Source organism: Salmo trutta, chromosome 32 (assembly GCF_901001165.1).
Source record: "Salmo trutta chromosome 32, fSalTru1.1, whole genome shotgun sequence".
Taxonomy (NCBI): Eukaryota; Metazoa; Chordata; class Actinopteri; order Salmoniformes; family Salmonidae; genus Salmo; species Salmo trutta.
The window spans coordinates 41,670,989-41,689,162 of NC_042988.1; the positions used below are offsets into that span (position 1 = coordinate 41,670,989).

At 45.1% G+C, this 18,174-nt stretch overlaps 1 protein-coding gene across 1 annotated transcript; it reads right to left on the reverse strand.

Annotated features, from left to right (window-relative positions):
* Positions 1-3,880: 3,880 nt before the first annotated feature.
* LOC115171930 (monocarboxylate transporter 7) lies at positions 3,881-17,768 on the reverse strand. Its single transcript, XM_029729180.1, has 6 exons — positions 17,339-17,768; positions 10,567-10,829; positions 9,278-9,421; positions 8,118-8,246; positions 6,873-7,802; positions 3,881-6,340 (listed from the first exon to the last, which is right to left on the reverse strand). The coding sequence occupies exons 2-6, from the start codon at positions 10,811-10,813 to the stop codon at positions 6,054-6,056; spliced, it is 1,737 nt and encodes a 578-aa protein (XP_029585040.1). The 5' UTR covers positions 10,814-10,829; positions 17,339-17,768; the 3' UTR covers positions 3,881-6,053.
* Between the last annotated feature and the right edge of the window lie 406 nt (positions 17,769-18,174).

Below are 18,174 nucleotides of genomic sequence, written 5' to 3' on the forward strand. Positions count from 1 at the left end.
CTTATCACCTCCTTCTGCCAAGTGGCCCATGGTGTGGCCCATGGTGTGGCCCATGGTGTGGCCCATGGTGTGGCCCCATGGTGTGGCCCATGGTGTGGCCCCATGGTGTGGCCCCATGGTGTGGCCCATGGTGTGGCCCATGGTGTGGCCCATGGTGTGGCCCATTTGTCAAGGGGGTGATATGATAGAGGTCATTTCTTTGGATTGGTTTTGTCCAAATTTGACTCAGCATGTGAAACAGTTTCTGTTTCGATGTGCTACGTGCCAAAGGAACACCTCTGAAACCAGGGCATTTCCCTACGTCACGAGGACCATTTATCCATCTTGGATTTTATAGATCTTGCAGAAAGAAAAGAAAGGGAAAAGCTACTGTTTAGTCCTTACTGACAGGTTCACCAGGTGGGTGGAGGCATTTCGTTTAGTTTAGTCCTTACTGACAGGTTCACCAGGTGGGTGGAGGCATTTAGTTTAGTTTAGTCCTTACTGACAGGTTCACCAGGTGGGTGGAGGCATTTCCCACCACACACTGTGATGCTGAGACAGTAGCAAAGCTACTAGTGAGGGAGATAAGACCTAGATTTGGTTTTCCTGAGGTTTTATCTGCAGACAATGGTACCCACTTCACTGGTGATGTAGTGAAGCAGGTCACCATAATAATGGGAGTGGACCAGAAGTTTGTGTCCATCTACCACCCTCAGCGTAATGGGGTTACCGAGAGAGCTAACCAATCTATTAAACACGGGTTAGCTAAGGCATGCCACTCCACCAAGAAATCTTGGGTAGATTGTTTACCTCTGGTGTTAATGAAAATGCTCAGTAGTGTTAATAAAGGCCTGGGGTGTTACACCACATGAAATGTTGACAGGAAGACCTATGAATGTTCCCACACACAGACCCATGACTGACAGACAAATAGACCTCACTCTAGCTGAAGTAGAAGACTTGCGGTACATGAAAGAGCTAACTACTGTTGTCAGATTTCTCACACTAGGGAAGCTCAGGAGGAGGTACCAGGTGAGGACCCCGACGACCTGCCTGTGGAGGTTGGAGACTGGGTCAAAATCCGGGTCCACAAGAGAAAATGGATCCAGTCAAGATAGATGGGGCCGTTCAAGGTAACACCAACCGCGGTCAGAGTTCAGGACAGGTCCGGCTGGCATCACCTGTCCCACTGCCAGAAGGTGTTCAGCCCACAGGACATGATGGAGCCAGACACAGCCTGAAACAAGAGGCAGAAGTAGATGTGAGTCGAGACCAAAGACTTGAAAAAGATGAAGGGCCAGACCAAAGCCCTGAAGAACCAACTGTTTTACATGATAAGCAAGGTTATGTTGTAAATAAACAAACCCTTAGGGGGTATAAGAGAGCGAAGACGACAGCATGAGGTCGTTGGTGGTTGACTGTGTTGGCTTATCCACACTACTTGTTTGTGTGGGTGAAGCCAGCCCTGTCAACACGGGGGTAAAGTTTGTTCGAGACTTAGGTAGAAAAGTGTCCCAACATTTTTATTAAGAATAAAAAACAGAAATATCTTATTTACATAAGTATTCAAAATGTGGAAAAAGTCAAGGGGTTTGAATACTTTCTGAATGCACTGTATATAGAGATTAGGGTGACATTTCGGACACTCAGTCAACCAGACATGGGAATTCTTGGTTTTCAGACCTACTTCCTGGAAGATCAGGAATGTAAGTTAATATTTTAATACTGTCCGTGTCTTGGCATTTAGCCTCTGGACTGTTGCACCTGATTTTCTATGTGGCCAATCACATCCCTGCATTTTGCAGCGGTTGTGGAAAGCTCATACAAATACGATATGATGGTTGTGGGTTTTGTAGTTCTTGTACATCTTCCACACAAAGCTATGTATTGTATTTGTACTGCTAGGAGACTGACACATATAAGCTTATCACACGTATGGTCCCATAGAATAGACATCCTGTGGCCATATGTATCAAGTGTCTCGGAGTGCTGATCTAGGATCAGTTTGGCCTTTTATATCAAATGAAATTGTATTTGTCACATGTGCCGAATACAAAAGGTGTTGACCTTACCGTGAAATGCTTACTTTCAAGCCCTTAACCAACATCGCAGTTTTAAGAAAATACCCCCCCCCCCCCCCCCAATAAAAAAGTAAGAGATAATAATAACAAATAATTAAAGAGCAGCAGTAAATAACAATAGCGGGGCTATATACAGGGGGTACCGGTACAGAGTCAATGTCAATGTACGAGGGCACCGGTGTCGAGGTAATTGAGGTAATATGTACATGTAGGTAGAGTTATTAAAGTGGCTATGCATAGATAATAACAGAGTAGCAGCAGCGTTGCGGGAGGGTGCAGATCCTAGATCAGGATGTAATGTTACTGAGGAGACGCTAGGTGGCAGTGTAACTCAGGAGTTAACGCGGTACTGTAGAATATTGTAGGAGAGAGAGGGTCACAGCAGCAAGATTTGTGACCTGTTGCCACAAGACAAGAGCAACCAGTGAAGAACAAACACCATTGTAAATACAACCCATATTTATGTTGATTTATTTTCCCTTTTGTACTTTAACTAACATAGACATAATATGACATTTGAAATGTCTTTATTCCTGTGGAACTTATGTGAGTACGTTTACTGTATATTTTTAATTTCACTTTTGTTTACTATCGATTTCACTTGCTTTGGCAATGTTAACATATGTTTCCCATGCCAATAAAGCACTTAAATTTGAACTGTGAGTGAGTGAGTGAGTGAGTGAGTGAGTGAGTGAGTGAGTGAGTGCCATAAATCATCAACATCAACACTGAGATACATACACACATACATTAACCTTCAGCTTCAACACTGACAGTCTCTCTCTCTCTCTCTCTCTCTCTCTCTCTCTCTCTCTCTCTCTCTCTCTCTCTCTCTCTCTCTCTCTCTCTCTCTCTCTCTCTCGATGTCTTTCTCTCGTCCAGTAAGTACAGTTCATTCTGAAATTATTCAGACCCCTTGACTTTTTCCTCATTATGTTACAGCCTTATTCTAAAATTGATTAAATATTTGTGTTTAACACACAATCTACACACAATACCCCATAATGACAAAGCGAAAACAGGTTTTTAGAAATTTTTGCAAATGTTTTAAGAATAAAAAACATAAATACCTTATTTACATAAGTATTCAGACCCTTTGCTCTGATACTTGAAATTGCGACTTGTCCCGAAGCCACTCCTGCATTTTTTGTCTGTGTGTTTATTGGTCGTTGTCCTGTTGAAAGATGAACCTTCCCCCCAGTCTGAGGTCCTGAGCGCTCTGGAGCAGATTTTCATCAAGGATCTCTCTGTACTTCGCTCCGTTCATCTTTCCCTTGATCCTGACTAGTCTCCCAGTTCATGCCGCTGAAAAACATCCCCACATCATGATGCTGCCACCACCATGCTTCACCGTAGGTATGGTGCCAGGTTTCCTCCAGACATGACGCTTGGCATTCGGGCCAAAGAGTTCAATCTTGGCGGTCTTTATATACACAGGTGTGTGCCTTTCCAAATCATGTCCAATCAATTGAATTTACCACAGCTGGACTCCAATCAAGTTGTAGAAACATCTCAAGGATGATCAATGGGAACAGGATGCAACTGAGCTCAGTTTCAAGTATCTTAGCAAAAGGTCTGAATACTTATGTAAATGTATTTACAGGTATTTGTTTTTTATTCTTAATATATTAGCAAACATTTCTAAAAACCTGTTTTCGCTTTGTCATTATAGGGTATTGTGTGTAATTAAAAAAAATATATTTAATCAATTTTAGAATAAGGCTGTAATGTAACAAAATGTGGGAAAAGGGGTCTGAATACTTTCTGAATGCACAGTATATATGCCTCCCTCAATAGAATGAATACATGGACACGTGTTCAAATGTTCGTTTGTTATAAACAAATCAATTTAATCAATTAAAAAAGCTGATCAGCAGTGAGTGTTACAGCAGAGATGATAGAACTCCCCAGTGGCCTAAGACCCTGCATCTCAGTGCAAGAGGTCTGAGTGACTGAGAGTCTTTGGGTATTTAGGCCAGTCTGAGGAAGATCGGCCCCTCTCCTTGTCTCCAGGTCTTTACCTACCTATATAGTGGTGAAAGACTCCAGGATGTTTTGGAGTCGACGATCGAGGAATCAACTCTTTTCTAGTCAAATCTCCACCACTACCTACCTAGGAAGTTTTGTCTCGTCACTGTGGCCTTTGGCTTGCTGCAAGCACTTCAAATGCATTTATATCTTTTTTTAAATAAACACAATATAAATAAAAGCTTTGATTGTTTGTTTGATTGACTGACAGGTAAAGTAGTGATCCACAGAATTGAAACAGCTAGTCATTCACACTGTAATCCATACGTCTTGGTTTCACCTATAGCCCACTGTAATCCATACATATTAGTATAGCCTATAGCCTTATTTGGTACTTCTATATCACATTTATACATTACATAGGTACATGAAGTAGAATGTTGAGAAAAACATTGTGTACAGGCTGTGTAGAATACTGTGGTGGTATTGTTTTGGGATAACAGTACTGTGTAGAATACTGTGGTGGTATTATGTTTGGATAACAGTAGTCATTCAGATTCAACCATAATAATAGTAATCAATATGAAGACAGGACTTGGCCTGTTACTACCAGGCCTTTGGAATCAACTGAGGGGTTGAGACAGAGAAACAGTCATCATGGTTATAACTATGAACAGTGAGGTCATGTCATGGTTAGAACTGAACAGTGAGGTCATGTCATGGTTAGAACTGAACAGTGAGGTCATGTCATGGTTATAACTATGAACAGTGAGGTCATGTCATGGTTATAACTATGAACAGTGAGGTCATGTCATGGTTAGAACTGAACAGTGAGGTCATGTCATGGTTAGAACTGAACAGTGAGGTCATGTCATGGTTAGAACTGAACAGTGAGGTCATGTCATGGTTAGAACTGAACAGTGAGGTCATGTCATGGTTAGAACTGAACAGTGAGGTCATGTCATGGTTAGAACTGAACAGTGAGGTCATGTCATGGTTATAACTGAACAGTGAGGTCATGTCATGGTTATAACTGAACAGTGAGGTCATGTCATGGTTATAACTATGAACAGTGAGGTCATGTCATGGTTAGAACTGAACAGTGAGGTCATGTCATGGTTAGAACTGAACAGTGAGGTCATGTCATGGTTAGAACTGAACAGTGAGGTCATGTCATGGTTAGAACTGAACAGTGAGGTCATGTCATGGTTATAACTATGAACAGTGAGGTCATGTCATGGTTATAACTATGAACAGTGAGGTCATGTCATGGTTAGAACTGAACAGTGAGGTCATGTCATGGTTAGAACTGAACAGTGAGGTCATGTCATGGTTAGAACTGAACAGTGAGGTCATGTCATGGTTATAACTATGAACAGAAAGGTCATATCATGGTTATAACTATGAACAGAAAGGTCATATCATGGTTATAACTATGAACAGAAAGGTCATATCATGGTTATATCAACTACTGACAGAGCAGTAATCATGTTAAAAGCCTGTGTCTCAGCCATGCATGGAGTTTGGTTGACTCTGAGGAGAGAGACTTGGCCAATAGGAATGCACCTTAGATAGTTGTTCGCTGCAATGCAAGTGTGTGAATGACATCTGAGAGGGTAAACAGGTCAAAGCTGTGTGTGTGTGTGTGTGTGTATACATTCTGTACCACAGAGGTGTTTGTCCAGCACAGTCTCTCAGTAGCATGTTGACAGTGTGTGTTTTCTTATTTGCTCTCCATTCTAACCACCTGTGACTTTCTAGCGGTCGAGGTTCTCCTTGGTCGGTCAGTTAGGCAGCGGTCGAGGTTCTCCTTGGTCGGTCAGTTAGGCAGCGGTCGAGGTTCTCCTTGGTCGGTAAGTTCGGCAGCGGTCGGCTAAATGCTGTCATGTATTTTTTGAATTGAACCTTTATTTAACCAGGTCGTCCCATTGAGTTCAGAAGACTTGTTTTTCCAAAGGAGACCACGTTCAGACCGCGTTCAGACCGCGTTCAGACCACGTTCAGACCACGTTCAGACCACGTTCAGACCACGTTGGTCTCCTGTTTTGGGGACCATTTAGCCGGAATGGTCTCCACAGCCAGATCAACATCTAGATAATCTGCTGATCCACTGTCCTGAGAAACCTTCTCCTCCTCCTCTCCTCCTCTCTCCTCCTCTCCTTCCTCCTCCTGTTTTCTCGTCTTCCCGCGGTGGCAGAGGCCGGACTTGGCAGGCCCCACCATGGCGAGGAAGATGGCGCCCAGGCCCATTCCCACAGCACAGGAGTAGAAGGCTGAGCCATAGTTCTGGGTCTTGTCCACCAACAGGCCTGGGGAGAAAACACAGGAGGCAACGTCAGAGACGCCTAAAGATCTGCCAAGACCCTCCAAGATCATCAGGTTGGCGCAGCAGCAATCAAAACCTTCTAGATGACTTGGATTACAGACAGACAATGAAAGGATTCACAAAGACAGATATTCAGAGAGGGAGAGAGAGGGAGATACGGAGAGGGAGAGACGGAGAGAGGGAGAGAGGGAGAGACGGAGAGACGGAGAGACGGAGAGAGGGAGAGAGGGAGAGAGGGAGAGACGGAGAGAGGAAGAGAGGGAGATACGGAGAGGGAGAGAGGGAGAGAGAGGGAGATACGGAGAGGGAGAGACGAAGAGAGGGAGAGACGGAGAGAGGGAGAGACGGAGACAGGAAGAGAGGTAGAGAGGGAGAGACGGAGAGACGGAGAGAGGGAGAGAGGGAGAGACGGAGAGACGGAGAGACGGAGAGAGGAAGAGACGGAGAGAGGGAGAGAGGAAGAGATGGAGAGAAGACTATGATCCAGACAGAGTCAACCATCTAGGGTCTCTTACCCCCCAGCGGTGGTCCGGCCAGCCCAGCAAAGCTCTGGATACACACATAGACCCCCACGGACGAGGGCATCCTCTCTATGCCCACCACGTCGTCCTCTGCCAGCATGGGGATGTGTGTAGAACCCACGGTGCCCATCAGGAAGCCATAGAGACAGCAGCAGGCTGCCAGGCCCCAGAACTCAGTCACCAGGGTGAAGGCAAGCAGCACCAGACACAGCAGAACTACACATCCCAGAAGCACCTGGGTCTTACGCATCCGCACCTTGTTTAAAATGACCCCGATGGACAGGCGCCCGCAGACCTCGGACACCGCCATTACAGAGAGCATGTAGGCCGACTTTTCTGGGTGGACGCCGCGGCTCTTACTGAGTTCTATGATGTAAAGTGACGGGGCGAAGAACCCCAGCGTGGCGAAGAGGCCAAACAGAGAGTAGCAGATGAACGCTCCATCTTTTAACACCGAAAAGTCTAGGAGTTTAGGTCTGGAGGGTTGGACAAGGGGACCCGCCTCACCCTGCTCTTTCTCCCCAGCCTCCAGCTGATTCTGTGGGGTTCCAAGGGTTGCCTGTCCCCCCTGGTTCTTCTCCCCCTGGTCCTCCATGAGGGCCCGGGTCTCAGAGGGGTCCTGCGTGGCTGTGGTGACCCGGAGGTCAGCACTGGAGGCAGACAGAGAGGTGACCCCGGAATCCCCTGACTCCTCAGACTCCCCGGAGCTAACGTTGGTCTGAGTGTCCTCATTCTCCAGCTCATAGACCGTCTGCAGCTTAACGGACAGCTTCTCCTTATTGGACACCTCCCCTGACACTTCCTGGACAGGCCTGATGATGATTGGTCGAAGCAGAGCGCCGCAGCCAATCACCGAGGCCTGCATGAGACCGATGACAATGAGGCAGTGGCGCCAGCCGATGATCTCCTTCAAGGCCATGAAGGCTGCAGAGGAGAAGAGGAGATGTGTGCTTTTAAATGACTGGTGGACACATTTAAAAGTCCTGTTTTTTAACGCTCCTCCACAATGCTTCAGGTATTATTTATAGAACAGTATCAGTCACTATATCTGCCTTTGAGATTCATTAGTCTGTGTCTGAAATGGCGCCCTATTCCCTATATAGCACCCTACACCCTATGGGCCCTGGTCAAAAGTAGTGCACTATATAGGGAATAGGGTGTCATTGGGCCCTGGTCAAAAGTAGTACACTATATAGGGAATAGGGTGCCATTTCGGACACACGTGAAACCGCAACGTACCTGGTGCGAAGGCAAACATGGCAAAGGACTCCCCTGAGGAGGCCAAGGCGGTGACCAGGGACCTCCTTCTGTTGAAGTACTGAGACAGGATGGTGACGGTGGGCAGGAAGGTCAGGCAGTACCCCAGACCTGGACACATTAGACAATGACAACACATGTTATTGTTCACGCAATCTGGAAATCATATGATTAACATAAAACCAAACAACATGAAAACACGATTACAAGAGTACCTTGTCATCAAGATCATGTCAAATAACGTTTACAAAGTGAATACAGTCACTGTGCAAAATGCTGTTGACGGTTTCACGTTTCAGTCCATGTCTTAGATATATACACATCATTGGTCCAGCACAGGACACACAGAGGGGTGTGACAGCCACTGGCACTGCAGCAAGGTCAGGGGTCAGAGGTCAGAGGTCAGGGCTGACAGGTCACTCTGATGTCAGAGGTCAGGGTTGATAGGTCACTCAGGCTTGTTGTCGTGGTGACTGCTGAAAGAGGACGCAGTTAAAAACAAAAAGAAGAAGAGAGAAGACAGAGGTTGTTAAGTTAGCTGCTGTCTGTTTTAAAGGAAGGTGAAGAGTTATTTAGTGGGACAGCTAGCAGTGCTTCGTTCTGTAAAAGAAAAGTTATTTGGATCGGATCTGAAAGGAAATATTGGTTTATTTTGGACAATTTGGGGAATTGTGATTTTTCTGTTGTGCAAATCTGTCCTACAGACTCAAGATGGGGGAGTTTAGGCCACATTGATACCACACGTTTCATTCATATCTTTCGATCTGAATTGAATAAAGCTTTGACAGTGGGGTTGGGAGTTTTTACCCCACAAACACAGGCCAGGTCTGGAAGAGACAGACATCAATCAGTCAGCCTCATGCACTGCTAGGAGTCCCTTGTTTCATTCAGATCTTTTTCAGCTGGAATTCTAAGCATGAATGTAACAGCTAAACATAGATCATTATTCTCCTAACATGTTCAAGGTGTTTCTAATGAATTTCACATATGTATCACAAGATAGACCATTGCAGGAAGCGTGAAGTAGTGGTGTGTGAGTGAGTGAGTGAGTGAGTGAGTGAGTGAGTGAGTGAGTGCGTGCGTGCGTGCGTGCGTGCATGAGTGAGTGAGTGAGTATGTGTATAAAGTAGTTAGATCGTTACCTGAGACGATGCCGATGGTGACGTACATCTCGTTGATGGAGGAGACGAAAGCAGAGCTGATGGTACCCAGACTGATCAGAAAACCCCCCAACATCACTACGGGACGGTACCCGAACCGGTTACTGAGCACCGTGGACAGAGGGGCTGGAGGGAGAGAGAGAGAGAGGGAAGAGGAGAGAGAGGGGGAAGAGGAGAGAGGGGGAGAGAGGGGGAAGAGGAGAGAGGGGGAGAGAGGGAGAGGGGGAGAAAGGGAGAGGGGGAGAGAGAGAGAGAGAGGGGGAAGAGGAGAGAGGGGGAAGAGGAGAGAGGGGGAGAAAGGGAGAGGGGGAGAAAGGGAGAGGGGGAGAGAGAGGGGGAAGAGGAGAGAGGGGGAGAAAGGGAGAGAAGGGGAAGAGGAGAGAGGGGGAAGAGGAGAGGGAGAGGGAGAGTGGGGGAAAAAGGGAAGAGGAGAGAGGGGCAGAAAGGGAGAGAGGGGGAAGAGGAGAGGGGGAGAGAGGGAAGAGGAGAGAGGAGAGAGGAGGAGGAGAAAGGGGGAGAGGTGGAAGAGGAGAGAGGGTTTAGAGAGGACTGTTAGTTTTACTACAGACATGTTTTTCATTTACCTTATACACTATTTAATGAAGTAGTTGATTGACACAGTTCAGTGAGTAGGACAGATTCTGTGTCTAAATACTGTTCACACAGCTTTACTGGCCCATATTCATAAAGCCTCTTATACGAGCGCTGATCTAGGATCAGGACCCCTGTCCATAAAAATCTGATCCATTATGATCTAAAAGGCAAAACTATTCCTAGATCAGCACTGCTACTCTGATCCTAGACCTGTGAAGATGATGATAAAGAGGCTCCACCTGTGAAGGTGATGATGAGGATGATTTAAGAGGCTCTCTCTGAACCACCTGTGAAGGTGAGGATGATTAAGAGGCTCTCTCTGAACCACCTGTGAAGGTGAGGATGATTAAGAGGCTCTCTCTGAACCACCTGTGAAGGTGAGGATGATTAAGAGGCTCTCTCTGAACCACCTGTGAAGGTGAGGATGATTAAGAGGCTCTCTCTGCACCACCCGTGAAGGTGAGGATGATTAAGAGGCTCTCTCTGAACCACCTGTGAAGGTGAGGATGATTAAGAGGCTCTCTCTGCACCACCTGTGAAGGTGAGGATGATTGAGGCTCTTTCTGAACCACCTGTGAAGGTAAGGATGATTAAGATGCTCTCTCTGACCCACCTGTGAAGCTGAAGATGCTCTCTCTGACCCACCTGTGAAGCTGAAGATGCTCTCTCTGACCCACCTGTGAATGTGAGGATGAAGACGCAGATTGCGATGACCCAGGATACTCTGCTGTTGCTCTCCCCAAACTCTGTCATGAGGTCCTCGAGGAACACCCCCAGAGACTTGATGGTCCCGTAAGTAAACACCTCAACGAAGAAGAAGGCCACAGCCACCGCCCAGCCCCAGCCTCCGTCTGGCACCGCCTCGTACACACATGGACCCCCGCACCTCCCGGACCCCCGCACCGCTGACTTTAACCCCCGCATGGCTGGGTCTGAGCACCTGGGAGAGAGGGACAGAGTGTCAATCAGGGAACTTTTAAAGTTTCTTCAAGTGTAGTCAAGCGCTATGATGAAACTGTCTCTCATGAGGACCGACACAGGAAAGGAAGACCCAGAGTTACCTCTGCTGCAGGGGATAAGTTCATTACAGTTACCAGCCTCAGAAATCGGCAATTAACTTCACCTCAGAAAACAACATCAACTTTTCAGAGGAGACTGCGTGAATCAGGCCTTCATGGTCAAATTGCTGCAAAGAAACCACTATTAAAGGACACCAATAAGAAGAAGAGACTTGCTTGGGCCAAGAAACACGAGCAATGGACATTAGACAGGTGGAAATCTGTCCTTTGGCCTGATGAGTCCAAATTTTTGATTTTTGGTTCCAACTGCCTCGTCTTTGTGAGACGCAGAGCAAGTGAACAGATGATCTCTGCATGTGTGGTTCCCACCGTGAAGCATGGAGGAGGAGGTGTGGGGGAGCTGGTGACACTGTCTGTGATTTATTTAGAATTCAAGGCACACTTAACCAGCATGGCTACCACAGCATTCTGCAGCAACACGCCATCCCATCTGGTTTGCACTTAACGGGATTATCATTTGTTTTTCAACAGGACAATGACCCAACACATCTCCAGGCTGTGTAAGGGCTATTTGACCAAAAAGGAGAGTGATGGAGTGCTGCATCAGATGACCTGGCCTCCACAATCACCCAACCTCAACCCAATTGAGATGGTTTGGGATGAGTTGGACCGCAGAGTGAAGGAAAAGCAGCCAACAAGTGCTCAGCATATGTGGGAACTCCTTCAACATTTACATTACATTTAAGTCATTTAGCAGACGCTCTTATCCAGAGCGACTTACAAATTGGTGCTTCAAGACTGTTGGAAAAGCCTTCAAGGTAACTACCTCATGAAGCTGGTTAAGAGAATGCAAAGAGTGTGCAACGCTGTCATCAAGGCAAAGGGTGGCTACTTTGAAGAATCTAAAATCTAAAATACACTGCTCAAAAAAATAAAGAGAACACTTAAACAACACATCCTAGATCTGAATGAAAGAAATAATCTTATTAAATACTTTTTTCTTTACATAGTTGAATGTGCTGACAACAAAATCACACAAAAATAATCAATGGAAATCCAATTTATCAACCCATGGAGGTCTGGATTCGGAGTCACACTCAAAATTAAAGTGGAAAACCACACTACAGTCTGATCCAACTTTGATGTAATGTCCTTAAAACAAGTCAAAATGAGGCTCAGTAGTGTGTGTGGCCTCCACGTGCCTGTATGACCTCCCTACAACGCCTGGGCATGCTCCTGATAAGGTGGCGGATGGTCTCCTGAGGGATCTCCTCCCAGACCTGGACTAAAGCATCCTCCAACTTCTGGACAGTCTGTGGTGCAACGTGGCATTGGTGGATGGAGCGAGACATGATGTCCCAGATGTGCTCAATTGGATTCAGGTCTGGGGAACGGGCGGGCCAGTCCATAGCATCAATGCCTTCCTCTTGCAGGAACTGCTGACACACTCCAGCCACATGAGGTCTAGCATTGTCTTGCATTAGGGGAAACCCAGGGCCAACCGCACCAGCATATGGTCTCACAAGGGGTCTGAGGATCTCATCTCGGTACCTAATGGCAGTCAGGCTATCTCTGGCGAGCACATGGAGGGCTGTGCGGCCCCCCAAAGAAATGCCACCCCACACCATGACTGACCCACCGCCAAACCGGTCATGCTGGAGGATGTTGCAGGCAGCAGAACGTTCTCCACAGCGTCTCCAGACTCTGTCACGTCTGTCACATGTGCTCAGTGTGAACCTGCTTTCATCTGTGAAGAGCACAGGGCGCCAGTGGCGAATTTGACAATCTTGGTGTTCTCTGGCAAATGCCAAACGTCCTGCACGGTGTTGGGCTGTAAGCACAACCCCCACCTGTGGACGTCGGGCCCTCATACCACCCTCATGGAGTCTGTTTCTGATCGTTTGAGCAGACACATGCACATTTGTGGCCTGCTTAAGGTAATTTTGCAGGGCTCTGGCAGTGCTCCTCCTGCTCCTCCTTGCACAAAGGCGGAGGTAGCGGTCCTGCTGCTGGGTTGTTGCCCTCCTACGGCCTCCTCCACGTCTCCTGATGTACTGGCCTGTCTCCTGGTAGCGCCTCCATGCTCTGGACACTACGCTGACAGACACAGCAAACCTTCTTGCCACAGCTCGCATTGATGTGCCATCCTGGATGAGCTGCACTACCTGAGCCACTTGTGTGGGTTGTAGACTCCGTCTCATGCTACCACTAGAGTGAAAGCACCACCAGCATTCAAAAGTGACCAAAACATTAGCCAGGAAGCATAGGAACTGAGAAGTGGTCTGTGGTCTCCACCTGCAGAACCACTCCTTTATTGGGGGTGTCTTGCTTATTGCCTATAATTTCCACCTGTTGTCTATTCCATTTGCACAACAGCATGTGAAATGTATTGTCAATCAGTGTTGCTTCCTAAGTGGACAGTTTGATTTCACAGAAGTGTGATTGACTTGGAGTTACATTGTGTTGTTTAAGTGTTCCCTTTACTTTTTTGAGCAGTATATATGATGATTTGTTTAACACTTTTTTGGTTACTACATGATTCCATTTCATAGATTTTATGTCTTCACAGTTATTCTACAATGTAGAAAATAGTGTGTGTGTATATTGAGTGTAAAAAACATTAAGAACAGCTGCTCTTCCATGAAATAGACTGACCAGGTTAGAGGTCGACCGATTATGATTTTTTCTTTCAACGCCGATACCGATTATTGGAGGGCCCAAAAAAAAGCCGATACCGGTTAATCGGCCGATTTTTTAAACATGTATTTGTAATAATGACAATTACAACAATACTGAACACTTATTTTAACTTAATATAATACATCAATAAAATCAATTTAGCCTCAAATAAATAATGAAACATGTTCAATTTGGTTTAAATAATGCAAAAACAAAGTGTTGGAGAAGAAAGTCAAATTGCAATATGTGCCATGTAAGAAAGCTAACGTTTAAGTTCCTTGCTCAGAACATGAGAACATATGAAAGCTGGTGGTTCCTTTTAACATGAGTCTTCAATATTCCCAGGTAAGAAGTTTTAGGTTGTAGTTATTATAGGAATTATAGGACTATTTCTCTCTATACGATTTGTATTTCATATACCTTTGACTATTGGATGTTCTTATAGGCACTTTAGTATTGCCAGTGTAACAGTATAGCTTCCGTCCCTCTCCTCGCTCCTACCTGGGCTCGAACCAGGAACACATCGACAACAGCCACCCTCGAAGCAGCGTTACCCATGCAGAGCAAGGGGAACAACTACTCCAAGTCTCAGAGCGAGTGACGTTTGAAACACTATTAGCGCGCACCCCGCTAACTAGCTAGCCATTTCACATCGGTTACACCAGCCTAATCTTGGGAGTTGATAGGCTTGAAGTCATAAACAGCGCAATGCATTGCGAAGAGCTGCTGGCAAAACGCACGAAAGTGCTGTTTGAATGAATGCTTACGAGCCTGCTGGTGCCTACCACCGCTCAGTCAGACTGCTCTATCAAATCATAGACTTAATTATAATATAATAAACACACAGAAATACGAGCCTTAGGTCATTAATATGGTCGAATCCGGAAACGATCATCTCAAAAACAAAACGTTTTTTCTTTCAGTGAAATAAGGAACCATTCCGTATTTTATCTAACATGTGGCATCCCTAAGTCTAAATATTCCTGTTACATCATACAACCTTCAATGTTATGTCATAATTACGTACAATTCTGGCAAATTAGTTCGCAACGAGCCAGGCGGCCCAAACTGTTGCATATACCCTGACTCTGCGTGCAATGAACGCAAGAGAATTGACACAATTTCATGTTAGCAGGCAATATTAACTAAATATACAGGTTTAAAAATATATACTTGTGCATTGATTTTAAAGAAAGGCATTGATGTTTATGGTTAGGTACATTGGTGCAACGACAGCGCTTTTTTCGCAAATGCGCTTGTTAAATCATCACCCATTTGTCGAAGTAGGCTGTGATTCGATGAGAAACTAACGGGCACCGCATCGATTATATGCAACGCAGGACAAGCTAGATAAACTAGTAATATCATTAACCATGTGTAGTTAACTAGTGATTATGTTAAGATTGATCTTTTTTTATAAGATAAGTTTAATGCTAGTTAGCAACTTACCTTGGCTTTTTGCTGCCCTCGCGTAACAGGTAGTCAGCCTGCCATGCAGGCTCCTCGTGGAGTGCAATGTAAGGCAGGTGGTTAGAGCGTTGGACTAGTAACCGGAAGGTTGCAAAAACGAATCCCCGAATCCCCCCTGAACAAGGCAGTTAACCCCCGTTCCTAGGCCGTCATTGTAAATAAGAATGTGTTCTTAATCTGACCTGCCTAGTTAAATAAAGGTGTAAAAAAATATATATTTTTTTAAATAATAAATTTAACTCGGTGGCCAAAAATAACAATTCCCGATTGTTATGAAAACTTGAAATCGGCCCTAATTAATCGGCCATTCCAATTAATCGGTCAACCTCTAGACCAGGTGAATCCAGGTGAACGCTGTGATCCCTTATTGATGTCACTTGTTGAATCCACTTCAATCAGTGTAGATGAAAGGGAAGAGACAGGTTAAACTCAATATTAGGAAGGTGTTCTTAATGTTTTGTAGACTCAGTGTATGTCTGTATGTATGCACCTAGAGGGAAAGGGAGAGAGGGGTAGAGAGAGAGAGAGAGACACTGGCATGCAGGCAAATACAGGTGTACACACACACACACACACACAATAACCCTAGCCTCCAGACCTGGCACGTATATAGGAACACAGCCAGAGGAAAGACACACACAAGCATATGGTGAGACTTAGTGCGTTCTCATACATCTTTTGTTTGTTTAAGTTTGAATCAGAGTTCTCTCTATAGATTTCTATCTCTCTCTGTTCTGTTCTTCTCATAATATATATATATATATAGGACAATATCTTTTCTGCATGTTTTCTATCTGGTTTAAGTCGTTTAAGTTGACACAAACTTTTTTTTCATCCCAGAAAATGTCCACTTGGATGGCCCAACTAAGAATTTTCTATACAGAAAAAACTCTGTAATTAGCTCCAATTCGTGTAATTTCCTCCATATTAAAGAGATAGTTCGAGATTTTGACAATGAAGCCCTTTAACTACCTCCCCAGAGTCAGATGAACAGTAACAGCTAGCACTCTAAATGTTCCTGTAGTCTTCCAGTCATTGTGCTAACGCTAGTTAGCATTGGCTCAGTTAGCATTGGCTCATAAAACCACCTATAACTTCCTTCATACTGGACGCAAAGACATACAAATGGTATCCACTATGGTATTCTGTTGCAGCTAGCGATATTCATAAAGTAATTATTTTTCACCTAAAAAAAATCCCCCAAAATATTTATTTAAAAAACAACAACGCAGAAGCCCTGCATTATCTCCACGGACCCATAGGGGGTCACGGACCCCAGTTTGAAAACCCCTAGGCTACTACTGGTAAGTCATCACTAAGCAACGCCCTGGCCTTACATTTACATTTAGCAGACGCTCTTATCCAGAGCGACTTACAGTAGTGAATGCATACATTTCATACATTATTTTTATTTTTTTGTCCATACTGGGGAATCGAACCCACAGCCCTGGCATTGTAAATACCATGCTCTACCAACTGAGCCACAAGGGAGCCTTGGAGCTACACTACGCAGTGAGCATCACAGCTTGCTTGGCAGCTGAGTGAGTTGGCCACATAGGGTGAGTGAGTTGTTCACATAGGGTGAGTGAGTTGTTCACATAGGGTGAGTGAGTTGTTGACATAGGGTGAGTGAGTTGTTCACATAGGGTGAGTGAGTTGTTCACATAGGATGAGTGAGTTGTTCACATAGAGTGAGTGAGTTGTTCACATAGGGTGAGTGAGTTGTTCACATAGGGTGAGTGAGTTGTTCACATAGGGTGAGTGAGTTGTTCACATAGGGAGAGTGAGTTGTTCACATAGGGTGAGTGAGTTGTTCACATAGGGTGAGTGATAGGGTGAGTGAGTTGGCCACATAGGGTGAGTGAGTTGTTCACATAGGGTGAGTGAGTTGTTCACATAGGGTGAGTGAGTTGTTCACATAGGGTGAGTGAGTTGTTCACATAGGATGAGTGAGTTGTTCACATAGAGTGAGTGAGTTGTTCACATAGGGTGAGTGAGTTGTTCACATAGGGTGAGTGAGTTGTTCACATAGGGTGAGTGATAGGGTGAGTGAGTTGTTCACATAGGGTGAGTGACTTGTTCACATAGGATGAGTGAGTTGTTCACATAGAGTGAGTGAGTTGTTCACATAGGGTGAGTGAGTTGTTCACATAGGGTGAGTGAGTTGTTCACATAGGGTGAGTGAGTTGTTCACATAGGGTGAGTGAGTTGTTCACATAGGGTGAGTGAGTTGTTCACATACGGTGAGTGAGGAGTTCACGTTGAAATATAAAATACTTACCAACAGAGCGACGATCAGTCTAGTCGGAAAAATGATCGACACAGAATAGTCGACTGTCGAATATAATGAACAGGTTTTAATGGCAAAATGAGCAGCTAGTTTATCGGTATGTTATTTCTATGTTCTCCCATAACGTTAGTCTACCAGATCTGTCTCTTCCGCTTCCGACCAGACGAATAGATGCTCAGGACTAAAGCAACATCTTTTTAAGCCTGATGTAAAAATGTCCTCTTGTCCGATCCACAAGGAGAATCATAGATGATTATGTTTCCCTGGTTACTGTATCTGTCCTCTCTTTCTTCAAGGCCTAAAACACATCTGTGTCTTCTGTTAAGTAAATCAACCGTTTCCTTATTTCCTTGCCGTTCTGTCAGCTCTTTATAGCCTACCGGCTCGAGCCGGTCTTCAAGCGGGGGCGCGCAAATACTGCTGTAGCCTTTTTCTCAAGAGCGCGCAGCCCTGCGTTATGCTTCCATGACACTGAGCGTCATCACACTTCAATACCATTAGATCTGTGAAGCAGTCTGTAGGTCCTACGCCTACGTGGACAAAAGTAGCCTACTGGATGTATATTATAATACTATTATCTATTTCACTTGCTTTGGCAATGTCAACATATGTTTCCAATGTCAATAAAGCCCCTTAAATTGAAATTGAAGACAGATAAATTATATCCTTATCTCTCTTATTATTGTATGAATAAAAAAAACAGAGTAACACGCATACATTTTAGGCAAATGAATGAATAGCGGTTGTATGTATTTTTACTGGTAGTCTATGCCTGTTTTGGTAGCGCCTTCACTCCAGTGACGTAGCCTACTCTGGGGTTTTTGTCG